This window comes from Tamandua tetradactyla, chromosome 5, assembly GCF_023851605.1.
Source record: "Tamandua tetradactyla isolate mTamTet1 chromosome 5, mTamTet1.pri, whole genome shotgun sequence".
In the NCBI taxonomy this organism is placed as follows: domain Eukaryota; kingdom Metazoa; phylum Chordata; class Mammalia; order Pilosa; family Myrmecophagidae; genus Tamandua; species Tamandua tetradactyla.
The window spans coordinates 182,268,194-182,284,542 of NC_135331.1; the positions used below are offsets into that span (position 1 = coordinate 182,268,194).

The 16,349-nt window shown below is 37.3% G+C and overlaps 1 protein-coding gene across 5 annotated transcripts in view; it reads right to left on the reverse strand.

Annotated features, from left to right (window-relative positions):
• TBC1D32 (TBC1 domain family member 32) overlaps positions 1–16,349 on the reverse strand; it is a 325,899-nt gene that overhangs the window by 196,769 nt on the left and 112,781 nt on the right. For all 5 annotated transcript variants that reach the window (XM_077162779.1, XM_077162778.1, XM_077162776.1 and 2 more), the window contains 2 exons: positions 2,999–3,086; positions 1,009–1,127 (listed from right to left, as the gene is read on the reverse strand). In XM_077162779.1, coding sequence (XP_077018894.1) covers positions 1,009–1,127; positions 2,999–3,086 — 207 coding nt within the window. The remainder of the gene's footprint in view (positions 1–1,008; positions 1,128–2,998; positions 3,087–16,349) is intronic.

The following is a 16,349-nucleotide window of genomic DNA, read 5'->3' on the forward strand; positions in this document are numbered from 1 at the left end:
CTCCAGAACATCAGCTAGTTCTATCTCCCTACACCATATTACTGACAGAACCTTCCAACATGAAAAAGTTAGAACAGCCACAGCCCAAACATCCCTAAAGAGAAGAATGGAAAGATCAAAGGTGATGGTGGAATTATATAGAGAAGATAGGATTTAACAAATGAATATGATTGCTGAATCATTAAATTGATACCTCTTTTAGTCTCCAATATCTTGGAGGAGCTAGAAGTGAAAACCTAAAATTGTGGAATTGTAACTCATGCCAAACTCTGAAATATGTTCTACAACTAATTGTGGTGCTGTGCTTTGAAATTTATTGTTTTGTATATACATGTTATTTTTCACAAAAGAGAAAAAAGGATTTATTGTGATGATAAAAATATATATATATTCCTTCTAGCCACTTACATTCTGGAGCGGCTAGAAGGAAAAAACTGAGAGGATCTTATGGTAGCCCATGATAAACTCTGGGATCTGTTCTGTAGCTGCTTGTTGAAGAGTGCTTTGAAAACTATATTTCTTTCTTTGTTTTGTATATTATATAATATAAAAGTTGGGAAAATAATTGGGTGCTTGAAAAAAATTTTACCATATTATTCTAAATGATAGCATGTTCTGTCTGTCCCCATCTACTTTCAAATAATCCTGAGATCAAGCCCTAGAGCAAAAAGCTACTTTGCTCTTATTGTTTTGGCTATAGTTTGTTTCAGATTTTTCTCTGTTAAAAGGTCTGGGGTACTATTATACATTACTAAGGGTGAAAATTGTCATAAAAAATAACATGAAAGAAAAACATCCTTACAAAACATAATCAGCAGAGAACACTGTATTTGTATTGTTCACTAACTTTATTTTGAAAAGGAAAATAATAATTTATAAATTATTTAAAAGGGAGAACATTAAAGGCTGCTGATTTTAAATGAACAAAGATAAAGTCTGAAAAGAAGTCATTTCTGAGAGTTATATTTAAAGTCTGCTTATTATCAGACAAATCAAATCATTTCTTACCTTTTGACAGCTTCGGTCAATAGGATCCACCGGAGTAGTTCTGGGATGGGTTACTCTAACATCATCGCTGCCACATTCCAGATTAGCCCATAATTCACTTATAAGCGCACTAATAAATCCTACAAAGAATTTTATTTCATTATTACCTATCATATATATAACATGGTATTTCCTTGGATTATGGCTGTCTGGCAAGACTGTTCCATACTGACAGCATACAGACTTACTTTTTGTATAAGAAATAACCTCTATCCTTAGTAGAAATTTTAGCAGTTATTGTTAACATACCTTTATACCCCACTAATATTAACCTGTGTAATGAATAAAATCTGAAGGACTAGTTCCCTAGAGGACTTCTGGATTATGCTTCACAGCTTTTATCCTTTAGCCCAAAATTTCTCTGAGCATGTTCTTCTTAAAAATGATAAGGATATACTTCGCTCTGCAAATAAGCCAACAATGTAAGGGATCCTGAAAGATTGTATGTGCATATTTGTGTGGGAGTGAGGGGGAAGGATAGGAAAAATCTGGAGGCAGTGTAGGCATTCAAAGAATGAAAAATCTGTTTCCTTATTCCAGTAAAATTATTTTTTCATAATTTCATATGCTTAGAACATTTCTCCATTCTACACAATTTTTGCCTCAATTCAATGGTCTTTAAAAGGTCTCATGAGTTAGCTATAGCTAAATAAAAATGAGCACTAAGTTCCATTACTAAATTTCCATTAAAGAATCAAATCACATGGAAAAGTGTAAGAAGTTAGCATCTAATCATAAAATCAATAAGATCAGAATATCAATATTAGAATAGAAGGGATCCAACTGGTAAAATGAAAAAAATAGGCTCTAGAATCAAGAATATCTGGATTCAAATTCAAAATATGTGAGTTTATTACCTCTATATCCTTACACAAATCCCTTGATTTGGAGTCTCAGTTTCCCCATTTGAAAATGGAAGTAAAAATGCTACATTCGAGGGTTGCTGTGAAGTATGTATGGATAATACATTTGAAGTTCCTAATATAGTGCCTAAAACACTATAGAAACTCAAGTAGTGTTGGTCTTTCATCCTGTGCTCTATGAAAAACTGAATTTAACCCCTTCATGAAAAGTCTGATACTCTGGGACTCAGAGGTTTAATGCCTTGACCAAGTCTCCAAACGCCCCCATTAATGCATCCCTGACTACTACACTCTACTGGATTTTATTCTAAATAGAAGGAAAAAATGGTTCAGCTTAGGATAATTTCTGCAAAGAAACATGTTTCATAATAAAAGCAGCCCAAATTAATTCAGCCAAAAGTTATTTAAACACACTACAGGAAACTATTTTCAATTAAGGAGAGAATCAGTAGTAATCTCTGATGCTATGATTTATCAACTCTAAGACTTGAAAAATACAACTACAGTATCTCTATTAGATATTACATATTATCTTCGTGTCTGGTTCAGGATTCAGATAACCTTGAAATATGACATATTAAATATACAATGTTTTAACTTCTTGAAAATCCAGATAATAGCAGGTAGTCCATATCAGTTGCAAACTGAAAATAAGAGGTGAAAATTCAGTGACAAGAGAGATCATTTCAAGAAAGAGAACAAAGAAATTGTATGTATTTGGGATACCTACTAGCAAAGTAAATTGTGATGCACATAAAAGAAACTGAGAATTAGGCAACCCTGATAGATTTATAAAACAAAAAAGGATTCTTAAAACATCAAACGTCTCTCTCTATCCTATGTGTCACTGTTGTAACAGGAAAGAGAACAGGGCTACATATATCTTACAGAAAAAAATGTCTGAGTGGGATTTCAATGAAAAGAAAAGATTAAAAAGAGACCCCATAATTTTCTTCTACCTAAGGCTTAACTTAGGAAAAAGAACACTGAAGTAAATATCCTGATAATTGATCATGCTAGCTAAATTTCAGGTACCATGCTCATTTTATTTAAAATGATTAAATTTCTAACTAAAAGAAAAAAATTACCTGAATTTTGTAATGCTATTGCACCTGCTGCTGTTGAAGCCAATTGTGTAACCATGACTCCATAACCAAACTTTTTATTCCTGCAGATCTAACAATATAAATAAGAAGCACCAATGAAAAGCAAGAAAACATGGCATGTTAATATTTTATTTATATGTTGCACTAACATTACTGGTTTTTAAGACTGAAATACTAGACATTACTTCAAGTAGAGCTAATTACAAAGGCAGCTAAAACAAACCCAGAAACCATGACAATCAATGAGTTCATACAATTGTAATAGTTTTGGCAATCTCATTTTAGATCTGGTTCTTGTTCCAGCCCTAAAACTAAGCTCTAAAACGAAAACTTGACCTCACTTATTTTTCCAGGCTTAAGTTCATTTATATCTAAAATAAGAGACTTGGGTACATAGGTGGCTCAGTAGTAAAATGCTCGCCTGCCATGCAGGAGACCTGGGGTTTGATGTCCATGTACCCCTTCAAAAAATAAGAGAGTCAGATAAAGTGCAGAATTCCTTCTATTATGTTATTGTTTTACTTTATAGGTTAGTGCCATATATTTCTTCATTTAAAAATCTGTATTGAATGCCGATTTTTAAATTAGGCTTTCAAATAAACAATTTTAAAGAGAAAATAGTATCATCTTAAAAATGACTATTATTCTTAAAGGCAATATCATTTGTGTTCCTAAGAGGAGGGAATTTTATATAGACACAAAAAATATATATAAAAAGATTTAATCCTCACTTTTAACAACAGGTTTCTAATTCTATAAAGGCATTGTACAGAATCTGAAAAAAATTGTTACTCTACTAAGAAAGCATTATATATATTGCTTATTATAAATATATTATAAATATAATATTGCTTATTATAAATATATATTCTGCTTATATCTGCAATATATATATTGCTTATTATAAATATATTATAAATATATATTCTGGTAGAGTACAGAAGAGACTATATCTTAGTATAAATCAGAATAAGAAAATAAAAAACTATTATGAAATGTTTCTCCTCCTCAGATTTTGGCTAATATAAAGTCTTTATAAAATATCTGAGTTCTAGACAGAGCTAACTATTCAGAATTTACATACTTTTTTCCACTAAACAGACAGGAATTGATCTCAAATTTTTAAAATATAAACTGTAAACTCTCAGCTTTAAGGGCAAAAAAAGAGTAATTAAAGACTATGGGAATAGTTTTATTACTCCAATTTTCCACTGCTCACAAATTTGGCTTCCTTTTCCATTTTTATTCTTCATATTCCCTATTTTCCTTAATCTACAATCCATTAGTTCTGCAGTGAGATGACAGAGAAACACATAGAGAGATAAGGCAATGCAATGGTGGCTCAGTGGCAGAGTTCTCGCCCACCATGCCAGAGACCCACTCGGGTTTGATTCCCGATGCCTGCCCAGGCAAAAAAAAAAAAAAAAAAACACACAGAGATAAATATCTATCCTTTTGCTACTCCCTCCACAACAACTAAAAAACACCATAAGCATCAATCATCCCAAATAACCTTGCTGATATAGATGTTAGTGACCACAGACCTTCCCTAATTCTCACTAAGTACTGAAAAGGAAGAGGTAGAAAACTTGAGAGAAATTAGAGATGCTTTATCAAACAAAGCCATCTTCATGGACACTGTCAGACTTAGGTTCTAGTCTTACTGGTTTCAATAACTACGTGAGCATAAATAGATCATCTGATCAAACTAGCTCTCTACATTCTCTTCCGCAAAATTAAGGAAATAGCCTAGCTTACTGGCTTTCTTACAAGATTACTGAGATTCTAAATTTTTTTTAAAATGTCCTGAGTAGCACAGAGCATCATTAAAGTTTCACAATAATATGATGATAACTAAGATGGTAAATACCAAACTCTAGGGTTATAAGTTACTGATATTTTAACCATCAGGGTAATACAAAGGAAGTCTTGCTAGATTGTTTTAAAATTATCAGTGTGAAAACAATGTTATTTAATCTTGGTTATATCATCTCAATAGTAAAAGTTGTGTCTATATGGTCTCAAGCATCTGCATGAAAAAAGAAAATATCTTTGAGATGCTTCAGTGTTTTCAAATATGTAAAAACAAACAAGGAAACAACTTCTTAATTAGAATACAAGAAAAGTTTCCATTTTTCCAGCACAGTAATACAAATTAAAACAATACAATAACCATTTCATTAATGTAAATTTTAAAAGACAGAAAAATTGTATACATTCTACAGGAAGAATACATCTCCAAGGGTATTACACACATCAAACATGTTAGTGTAGTTGCCTGCAGAGGGGAGAAATGTGCAAGATGAAATGGACCTGGGAATTAGTAATGGCAGGAGAACAAAAAAATAAGTACAGAACTTCTGGGAAGATGGTAGAGTGGGGAGCTCCAAGACTTGGTCCTTCCACCAAAACAACTATTAAAGAAGCAGGAACTGTAGGGAAAAAAAACTATTTTGAAACTCTGGAAACCAGAAGAACACTGTACAGTGCCCAGGAAAATGTGAAAGGAAAAGGCTGATAAATCATGATAAAAGAAAAATTGTTGCTCTCTCCATGTGGTGGCTACTGAAGCCCAATCTCAACCCTCAAGGCAAGCTGCTGTGGGGTCCAATCTCTGGCTAACTGCTAGTCACAGAAAGGGATAGAGAAATCCTTTTCACCGAGAACAGGCGTGGGCATGGCCAATCACTTATTCTATGGCTTTTGATTAGAGAATTCAGATAGCTGGGTCCTAGCTCTGAGGGCAGATACTGTTTCAACCTATATGGACAAAGGAAGCAGCATGTGTTGATTCAACCCTCCACGGACTCAGGAATTGACAGCAGAGACTTAAAGATGCTGCACTTCCTCAAGGTTGTGGGGACAGTTAGCTGAAGGGCTGAATTTAGTGAGGAGGTCAGGAAAGTTCAGCTTTGAGGAGCTATCAGAGAAACCTTGGTGCCCTTTGCTAATTCCATTCCCAGGCCAGTTTGGAGCTGGGCCCTTCATGGATTCCTGGCTCTGTTTCGGCTGGGAAACCCTGATTTAGCAAAGTCGTCTGAGGGATAATCCTCCCCCATAATCTTCTTCCAGGCAAAAGCAGCCTGAGACAACAAAAGAAATGTACAAAACTATAGAAGCAGACAGTCTGGGACAAACACATACGGACTCCAAATGCCCAGTAGAAGGAAGTCTGTCTCATGGGAGAAAGAGAGGACAACCAAACCCCTGTAAACAGGGGAATACCAAAACAACTAACAAGCAAAAGCCCAAGACAAGACAGAGGCCCAGAGAGACAGAGAAAATGCTGGGTATGGCATTTGCCTTGGGCAGATATTTCTAACGAGAGGACTGAAGCTCAAGAAACTCTGTTTTATCACCAGCTGGTAAAAAAATCAAGAAGTAGATGTCACATAGAGTAAATCCCAGAGTAAATAATTTAAAAAATTCAAATGAACAGTATACAACAAAAAAGGACAAGACAAAGAAACAGGAAGAGGATAAAAAACCCAGAAAACACTAATGAGGAAGACGAGATATGAACATACTTAACAACACCTTTAAAAAAATAATCTTAAAAATGGGGGGGTTCCGGGTCAAGATGGTGGCTTAACAACGTGCGCGTTTTAGTTCGTCCTCCAGAACAACTGCTAAATAACCAGAAACAGTACAGAACAGCTCCTGGGGCCACGTCAGTGACCAGACACACAGCGTACCCCAGTCTGGACCAGCTGGACCGGCTGCGAGCACCCCCCAAAACCGTAAGTTCCCAAAGCTGCGGCGGCCAGCGCCCCTCCCCCACAGGCCACTTCCCAGAGGGGAAAGGAAAGGACTTTACCAGCAGCAGTGACTGGGCACAATCAAACGCCAATTGTGGAACTAATTAACAAATTCTGACTACTTAAAAATAGGCCCCCAGCTTAGGTGAACCCGATCAAAGCAGAGGTTGCTCATTTTTACCCCGGCACCAAGGGGGCAGGACTGACAGAAAAAGGGGGAAAAAAAAGAAGGAAACAGGTTTTTGTGGCTGTGTATCTACAAAGGCTTGACTGCCTCTGGATACAGCGGCAGGACTTTTCAGGCTGCAACTGCCCCAGGCATAGGCAGAAGTGAGCTCTTTTGGGGGCTTATCTGGAGCCTGTGCCTTCCCCAAGGGAGAGGTGAAGGCCCACCCAGGTGGACTCCCTCCATCAAGGAATTCAGACACCAGGGCTTGGTAATTTGAAGCCATTAAAACCAGCCTACAACCTCTCCTCTGTCTCCACCACGCCCCCAGCAGGGTGAGTCTGCCAAAGTTAAAGGTACCGCATCATCTTATGCTGGTGGGACCTGCAGTCAGACAAGCACCACATACTGGGCAGGATAAGAAAAACAGAGTCCAGAGACTTCACAGGAAAGTCTTTCAACCTACTGGGTCTCATGCTCAGGGAAAACCGACGCAGGTGACTCCTCCTGATAGGAGGGCAGTTTGGTCTGGGAAAATCTGGCTGGGGTCTATAATATCTAAGCAGACCCTCCTAAGTGTGTGGGGGGGAAAGGTACCACACAAGCAGGGCAAAAAACAAAAAAACAAGAACTGAAAAATTCTCCTCTGTTAAACAAAACTTAAGCTAAAGGTTCAGATAAAGCTGAACAGAATGTCAAAGAACAGATAGACAACAAATTCATCCAGCAAGAAAACCGTAGATAAAAGAAGTGAAAACAATCTCCAGAATAAACTAATTAAGGTAATTAAATGCCTAGATGCCAGCAAAAAATAACAAATCACACTAAGGAAATTGAAGATATGGCCCAGTCAAAGGAACAAACCAACAATTCAAATGACATACAGGAGCTGAAACAACTAATTCAGAATATACGAACAGACATGGAAAACCTCATCAAAAACCAAATCAATGCATTGAGGGAGGATATAAAAAAGGCAAGGAAAGAAGAAACTGAAAGTCTGAAAAAACAAATCACAGAACTTATGGGAATGAAAGACACAGTAGAAGAGATGAAAAAAACAATGGAAACCTACAATGGTAGATTTCGAGAGGCAGAACATAGGATTAATGAACCGGAGGACAGAACATCTGAAATCCAACAAGAAACAGAAACTATAGGAAAAAAAATGGAAAAATATGAGCAGGGACTCAGGGAATTGAAAGACAATATGAAGCGCATGAATATACATGTTGTGGGTGTCCCAGAAGGAGAAGAGAATGGAAAAGGAGGAGAAAAACTAATGGAGGAAATTATCACTGAAAATTTCCCAACTCTTATGAAAGACTTAAAATTACAGATCCAAGAAGTACAGCGTACCCCAAAGAGAACAGATCCAAATAGACATACTCCAAGACATTTAATAATCAGAATGTCAGAGATCAAAGAGAAAGAGAGGATCTTGAAAGCAGCAAGAGAAAAGCAATCCATCACATACAAGGGAAGCCCAATAAGACTATGCACAGATCTCTCAGCAGAAACCATGGAGGCGAGAAGACAGTGGGATAATATATTTAAATTATTAAAAGAGAAAAACTGCCAACCAAGAATTCTATATCCAGCAAAATTGTCCTTCAAAAATGAGGGAGAAATGAAAACATTTTCAGACAAAAAATCACTGAGAGAATTTGTGACCAGGAGACCAGCTCTGCAAGAAATACTAAAGGGAACACTAGAGACAGATACGAAGACAGAAGAGAGAGGTGTGGAGAAGAGTGTAGAAAGGAAGACTATGAGTAAAGGTAAAAGGAAGGAAAATTAGATATGACATATAAAATCCAGAAGGCAAAATAGTAGAAGAAAGTACTACCCATACAGTAATAACACTGAATGTTAATGGATTAAACTCTCCAATCAAAAGACATAGTCTGGCAGAATGGTTTAAAAAACAGGACCCATGTATATGCTGTCTCTACTCAAAGGTCACGAGGCCAAGGACACAGATGGACATTTACATGTTTATAGCAGCATTATTAACAATTACCAAGTGATGGAAACAGCCAAAACTGTCATCAACAGACAGCTGACTAAACAAACTGTGACATTTACATAAGATGGAATATTATGCAGCTATAAGACAGAATAAAGTTATGAAGTATGTAACAACATGAACGGACCTTAAGGACATTATGCTGAGTGTGATTAGCCAGAAACAAAAGGACAAATACTGTATGGTCACACTGACATGAACTGACGTTAGTGAATAAACTTAGAATATTTCCTTGTTAACAGAGACCATCAGGAGATAGAAATAGGGTGAGATACTGGGTGATTGGAGCTGAAAGGATACAGATTGTGCAACAGGACTGAATATAAAATCTCAGATATGGACAGCACAATACTACCTAACAGTAATGTAATTATGTTAAAACACTGAATGAACCTGCATGTGAGAATGATAGAGGGAGGAGGACTGGGGACATAAATGAAATCAGAAAGAAAGATAGATGGTAAAGATCGAGATGGTATAACCTAGGAATGCCTAGAGTGTATAATAATAGTGAAATGTACAATGTACAAATTTAAGAAATGTTTTTGCCTGAGGAAGAACAACGGAATGTCATTATTGCAGGGTGTTGAAAATAGATGATAATTAATACTTTAAAATGTCACCTTATGTGTGAGACTAAAGCAAAAAATGTTTATTTGTTACAAAATTTATATTTTGACTAGAGCATTTCCTAATATAACTCATGTAGATAGTTTGATTGAATGTCATAAGTACTTGGAATCTCAGGTAGCACATGAGATTTTGTTGGTTTGCTCAGAGTGATGCCCCGATGAATCCCAGAGTGATTTGATCAGTGACTGGAAAAGTATTTGCAAGCCCCCTTCGGGGAATGGTGAGAGTGGGGAGAAATTCAACTTCCCCAAGTTGAATTCTTGATATTCTCACAAGCAGTGTGGACAACCAAAGCTATAGGCTGAGCCCCCAGGCTTAGGGTTTGTTCACATGAAACTTAACCCCACAAAGGATAGGTCAAGTCTACTTAAAATTTAGGCCTAAGAGTCACAACCAAGAGAGCCTCTTTTGTTGCTCAGATGTGGCCTCTCTCTCCAGCCAATACAACGAGCAGTCTCACCACCCTTCCCCTCTCTGTGTGGGACATGACTCCCAGGGGTGTGGACCTTCCTGGCAACGTGGGACAGAGATCCTGGAATGAGCTGAGACTCAGCATCAAGGAACTGAGAAAAACCCTAGAATGAGCTGAGAATTAACATCAAGGGATTGAGAGAACCTTCTCGACCAAAGGGGGAAGAGTGAAAGGAGACTAAGTGTCAATGGCTGAGAGATTCCAAACAGAGTTGAGAAGTTATCCTGGAGGTTATTCTTATGCATTAAGTAGATATCACCTTGTTGTTCAAGATGTAGTGGAGAGGCTGGAGGGAACTGCCTGAAAATGTAGAGCTGTGTTCCAGTAGCCATGTTTCTTGATGATGATTGAACAATGATATAGCTTTCACAACGAGACTCTGCGAATGTGAAAACCTTGTGTCTGATGCTCCTTTTAGCTACTATATCAGCAGAAGAGTAGAACATATGGAATAAAAATAAATAATAGGGGGAACAAATGTTAAAATAAATTTAGTTTGAAATGCTAGTGGTAAATGAAAGCGAGGGGTAAGGGGTATGGTATGTATAATCTTTTTTTTCTCTGTTATCGTTTTATTTCTTTTTCTGTTGTCTTTTTATTTCTTTTTCTAAATTGATGCAAATGTTCTAAGAAATGATGAATATGCAACTATATGATGATATTAAGAATTACCGATTGTATATGTAGAATGGAATGATCTCTTAATGTTTTGTTTGTTAATTTTTTTAATTAATAAAAAAAGTTAAAAAAAATCTGTTCTAAGAAATGATCATACATCTATGTGATGATGTTAAGAATTACTGATTGCATATGTAGAATGGAATGATTTCTAAATGTTGTGTTAATTTTTTTTTCTTTAATTAATAAAAAAATAAAAAATAACAAAAAAAAATGGTGGGGATCAGTACATGGAATATTGAATAGGGTATGAGATTTTGTTAGTTTGTCCAGGTTAGTGTAATGTTCCAATAAATCCCAGAGTGATCTGGGCAGTGAATAAAGAAGTATTTGAAAAGTCCCACTGGGGGACTGGAGAGAAAGGAAGAAATATTAAACTTCCCCATTTAGAGAATTTCTGATATTCTCACAAGCAGTAAGGATAACCAGATCAACAGGCCGAGCCCTTGATCTTGGGACTCAGCCTTACAAAACTTATTCCTGCAAAAGACAGGCTAAGATCACTTAAAATTAGGTCTAAGAGTCATCCCAGAGACCCTCTTTTGTTGCTCAGATGTGGCCTCTCTCTCTAAGCCAGCCAAGCCTCCTACGTGAGACGACTTCCAGGGTTGTGTAAGTCTTCCTGGAACCGTGGGACAGAGAGCCTGGGATAAACCAGGACCCGGCATCAAGAGATTGAGCCTTCCTGACCAAAAGGAGGAAGAGAGAAATGAGACAAAATAATGTTTCAGTGGCTGAGAGATTTCAGAGTCGAGAGGTTATCCTGGAGGTTATTCTTATGCATTATATAGATATCCCTTTTTAGTTTATGGCTCATTGCAGTGGCTAAAGGGACGTACCTGAAACTGTTGAGTTGTGTTCCAGTAGCCTAGACTGTTGAAGACAACTGTATAAAGATACAATGTTTACAATGTGACCATGTGATTGTGAAAACCTTGTGTATGATGCTCCTTATATCCTGGGTATGGACAGATGAGTAAAAATTATGGATAAAAAAATAATAGTGGGAACAAAGGGTAAAATAAATTGGGTAGCTGGAAACACTAGTGGTCAATGAGAGGGAGGAGTATGGTGTATGGTATGTATGAGTTTTTTCTTTCTCTTTTTATTTCTTTCTCTGGAGTGATGCTAATGTTCTAAAAAACACGATCATGGTGATGAATACACAACTATGAGATGATATTGTGAGCCACTGATTGTACACCATGAATGGAATGTTTGTATGTTAAGAATGTTTTGTTTCTATGTTATTTTATCAATAAAAACATTTTTTTTTTAAATGGTGGGGGTGCAAGGGTAGCTCAGTGACAGAATTCTCACCTGCCATGTAGGAGACCTGAGTTCGATTCCTGGTCCATTTACTTTCCAAGAAATAAACAAATAAGCAAAACAAATAAAAAATAAAACAAAAAGTCAACAAATGGTGTTGCAATAATGGGATATTCACATGTAAAAAATAACGAAATGTGACCCAGCCATACTGCATGCAAAAAAAAAAAATGCTCAAGGATATGAAGAAAAATACACAGAAAGAATTAAAGTATATCATTAAAACTATGGCTGAATAATATGAGAGTCTTAGAAAAGAGATAGAAATTTTCAAAAGGAACCAACCACTGAAATTTAAGACCATAATAAATGAAATAAAAAATGCCCAGGAGGATTTCAAGAGCAGACTGACCTCGAAGACAAAACACTTGAAATGAGTCAGGCTGAGGGACAGAAAGAAAAATAAATACTAAAAGTGAAAATGGCCTAAGACGCCTCTGGGAAATCGAGCACTCCAAAATTCATATTATGGGAGTGTTCTAGTTTGCTAGCTGCCGGAATGCAATATACCAGAAACAGAACAGCTTTTAAAAAGGGGAGTTAAGTAAGTTGCAAGTTAATGTTTTTAGGCCATGGAAATGTCCCAATGAAAGCAAGTTTAGAAATGTCTAATCTAAAGCATCCAGGGAATAATACCTTGATTCAAGAAGGCCAATGAAGTTCAGGGTTTCTCTCTCAAGTGGAAAAGCACATGGCAAACACAGTCAGGGTTTCTCTCTTGGCTGGAAGGGCACATGGTAAACATGGCATCATCTGCTACCTTCCTCTCCAGCTCTCTGGTACGCGTTTTCCTTCTTCATCTCCAAAAGTCGCTGACCAGTGGACCCTCTGCTTCATGGTTCTGTAGCATTCTCTGTTGTCCTTCTCTGCTGTTTCTGAATCTCTCTTTTATGGGATTCCAACAGACTAATAAAGACCCACCCAAATGGGTGGAAACACATCTCCACCTAAACCAGTAACAATCACTCTTGACTGAGTCACATGTCCAGGGAGATGATCTAATTACAATTTCAAACATACAGTACTGAATAGAGATTAGAAGAAATGGATGCCTTTACAAAACGGGATTAGGATTAAAACATGGCTTTTCTAGGGTACATACATCCTTTCAAACTGGCACAGGGAGTCTCAAAAGAAGAAAGGAGAAAGAGGAACAGTTCAAAAAATAATGACAGAGAAATTCCCAAACTTAGCGAAAGACATTAATATGCATATGCAAGAAGCTCAGATAATATCAAACATGACAAACATGAAGAAAAGTACACCTCATCATATACTGATTACACTGACAAATACACAAGACTAGAAGGGAGTTCTGAAAGTTGCAAAAGAAAAGCAATATGTTACAAACAAGAGAATCCCAATTAGAATGAATGCTGATTTTACATAAGAAATTATGGAGACAAGAAGGCAGTGATCTGAAATACTTCAAGTGTTGAAAAGATAACAACTGCCAGCCAAGAATTTTATATCTGGCACGACAGTTTTTTTAAAAGTGAGGGCCACATTAAGACATTCTCAGATAAACAAAAGCTGAGAGAGTGCATTGCCACTAGACCTGCCATCCAAGCAATGCTACAGGGACTTCTTCAGACTGAAAGGAAATGACACTAGACAGTAGTTCAGAGTAATATAAAAAAATAAAAGACTTGCTGTAAAAGTAACCATAAGGGTAGTTATAAATGCCAGTATTAATGTATTGTACTGTTTGGTATATAACTCCACTCTTACTTCCTACAGGTACTAAAATGCAAATGCATAAAAACCAATCATAAACCTATTTTCGTAACATAGAATGCACAAATGTATAAGTAGGAACAAGTACAAAAACTGGTGCAGGGACAGAAGGGTACAGAAAAACTGTAAGTGCATGCTATTAAAGTCAAGTTGGTATCAAATCAAATTGAAGTCAAACTGGTATCAAAATAATTGTTATATATTTAGAAGGTTAACTGTTAAAGCCATGGAGAACAAGGAAAACAGATGAAAATTATATCCAGATAGAAGTGAGAAGACACTCAATATGGACAACATAAAAGAGCAAAAAATATATAAAAGTAGGCATTAATGTAAGTGAGGGACAAAAAAAGGTATAGGACCTGCAAAGGCTAAATAGCTAAATGGCAAAAGAAAGTCCTGTAGTATCAATAGTGACTTTAAATGTAAATTGACTAAACTTTCAGGCCAAAGGTAGAGACTGGATAAACAACCATGACCCAACTATATACTGTCTCAAAGTGTCTCACCTTAAGGTCAGGAATACAAGTAGGTTGAGAATGAAAGTATGGACAAAAATACACTATGCAAGCAATAACCAAAAGAGAGCTGAAGTGGCCATATTAATATTGAATAAAATAGGCTTTAAGTCAAAAACACTTTCAAGGGACAAAAATGGTCATTACATACTGACAAAGGGGACAATTCAACAAGAAGATATATATATATATGCATCTAGTAGCAGAGCTGCAAAACATATGAAGTGAATACTGACAGATTTGAAGGGAGAAACTGATGGTTCTAAACTAATTGTAGAAGACTTTTTTATAACACTCAATAATGGATAGAATAACTAGTCAGAAAATCAGCAAGGAAGTACAGGATTTTGAATGATACACTAAATCAACTAGACTTAACAGACATATATAAATCACTGCACTCAACAAAAAACAGAACAGACATTCTACTTTAGTGAACAGGATCATTCTCCAGAATAGACTATACATTTGGGTCAAAAAAACAAGTCTCAATAAAATAAAAAATATTGAAATCATAAAATGTATATTCTCCAACCCCAATGGAATGAAGCTAGAAATCAGTAACAGAGAGAAATGGAAAACTCACAGATACGTGGAAATTAAACAACGTACTCTGAATCACAAGAAGAAATCAAGTGAAAATGGCAGTGTGTAGACTTCTAGGGTTCAGTCCATCCTCCAGGGCAGCTTGCAAATAGCCAGGAACTGCCAGAAACAACTGTTCGGGGGTTTCTGGAAGCCAGAAGCAAATTGTACACCAGCCAGGAAGGAATGGAAGAAAGAGACTGATAAACTACTGTGAGCAGATCTTTCCACACTGTGGGGGCTGGGGTCCATCCCACTGACACCGTAAGTTGACTTAGGAGTAACCCCCTGGCTGGAAATAGAAACCCTCTCTCCCCTCCCAGGAACAGGGAAGGAGGATTCGGCCAAGCACCAATTCTGGCTTTTGATTAGCAAACTCAGACTGCTGCATACCAGCTCTGAGCACAGATACATGTACAACTCACCCAAGAAAGAACTCAGCAGGTTCTGTTTCAAGCCCACTCCAAGCAACAGAGGAAACAGGACTGACAGAGAAACACAGACGCTTCTCTAGGTAGAGGAGCACAGTTTGCTGAAGGCCGGCTCTACCCAAGAAAAGGTGGAAACTGGGCCAGACACGGACTTCAGCTCTTGATTGGTGAACTCGAGCTGGACTCCAGCTGTGAGAACAGGAACACTTTTTAAGCAGTTCATTAAAGAAGCAGTTCTTTAATGAAAGTAGCTGGCAGTCTCCATTTCAGTCCTGTCCCAGACAAGGATGGACATAGGGTTGACTGAGAGGTACAGTAACCTCTCAGGCAGCACAACAGGTCACTAAAGGAAAACTCTCCACTAAGGAAAGGGTGACAGGCAGGGCTCAGTGCAAGTGGTGGCTGTCATCTAAAGAATTTGGGTCCCAGGGGCTGGTATACCAGCAATAGTTTTGACCCCCAAAAAGCAGCTGGCAGCCTTTATCTCCATTGTGTATCAGCAGGGGCAAAAGTGGGGCTACTTAAGAGACTATAATCTTTGGGGCCACTAGGGAACAAGGTGATGAAGGGTGGCTTTTAACTCAAGAAAAGGAGGTGAGGCCCACCCAGTTCAGGTGATGGCTGTTATTTAGAAAATTCAGATCCCAAGGGTTGGGATATCAGCAACAATTTCAAACAAAAAGAAGCTGGCAGCCTTTGTCTTAACACGCCCCTGACAGGGGTGGAGTCTGCTGAGAATTAAAGGTACAGAAACCCCTTAGGAATCTGCGTACTAGTGGGCTGATGGGCACTGTCTGCTACATAGGACAGGAAAAACACAGCATTAGAAGACTTAGTAGAAAAGATTAGTGTCTTTCTGGGTCTCCTTCCTAAGGAAACTTGGTACTAATCTACACCCCTTTATGAGTCCTAGACCTGTCTTTTCTGGGAAAAACTGACTGGGGTAGATCTTCTCTGAGTTGACCATCATCACAGAATCAGCTCTATAGGTAAAAGT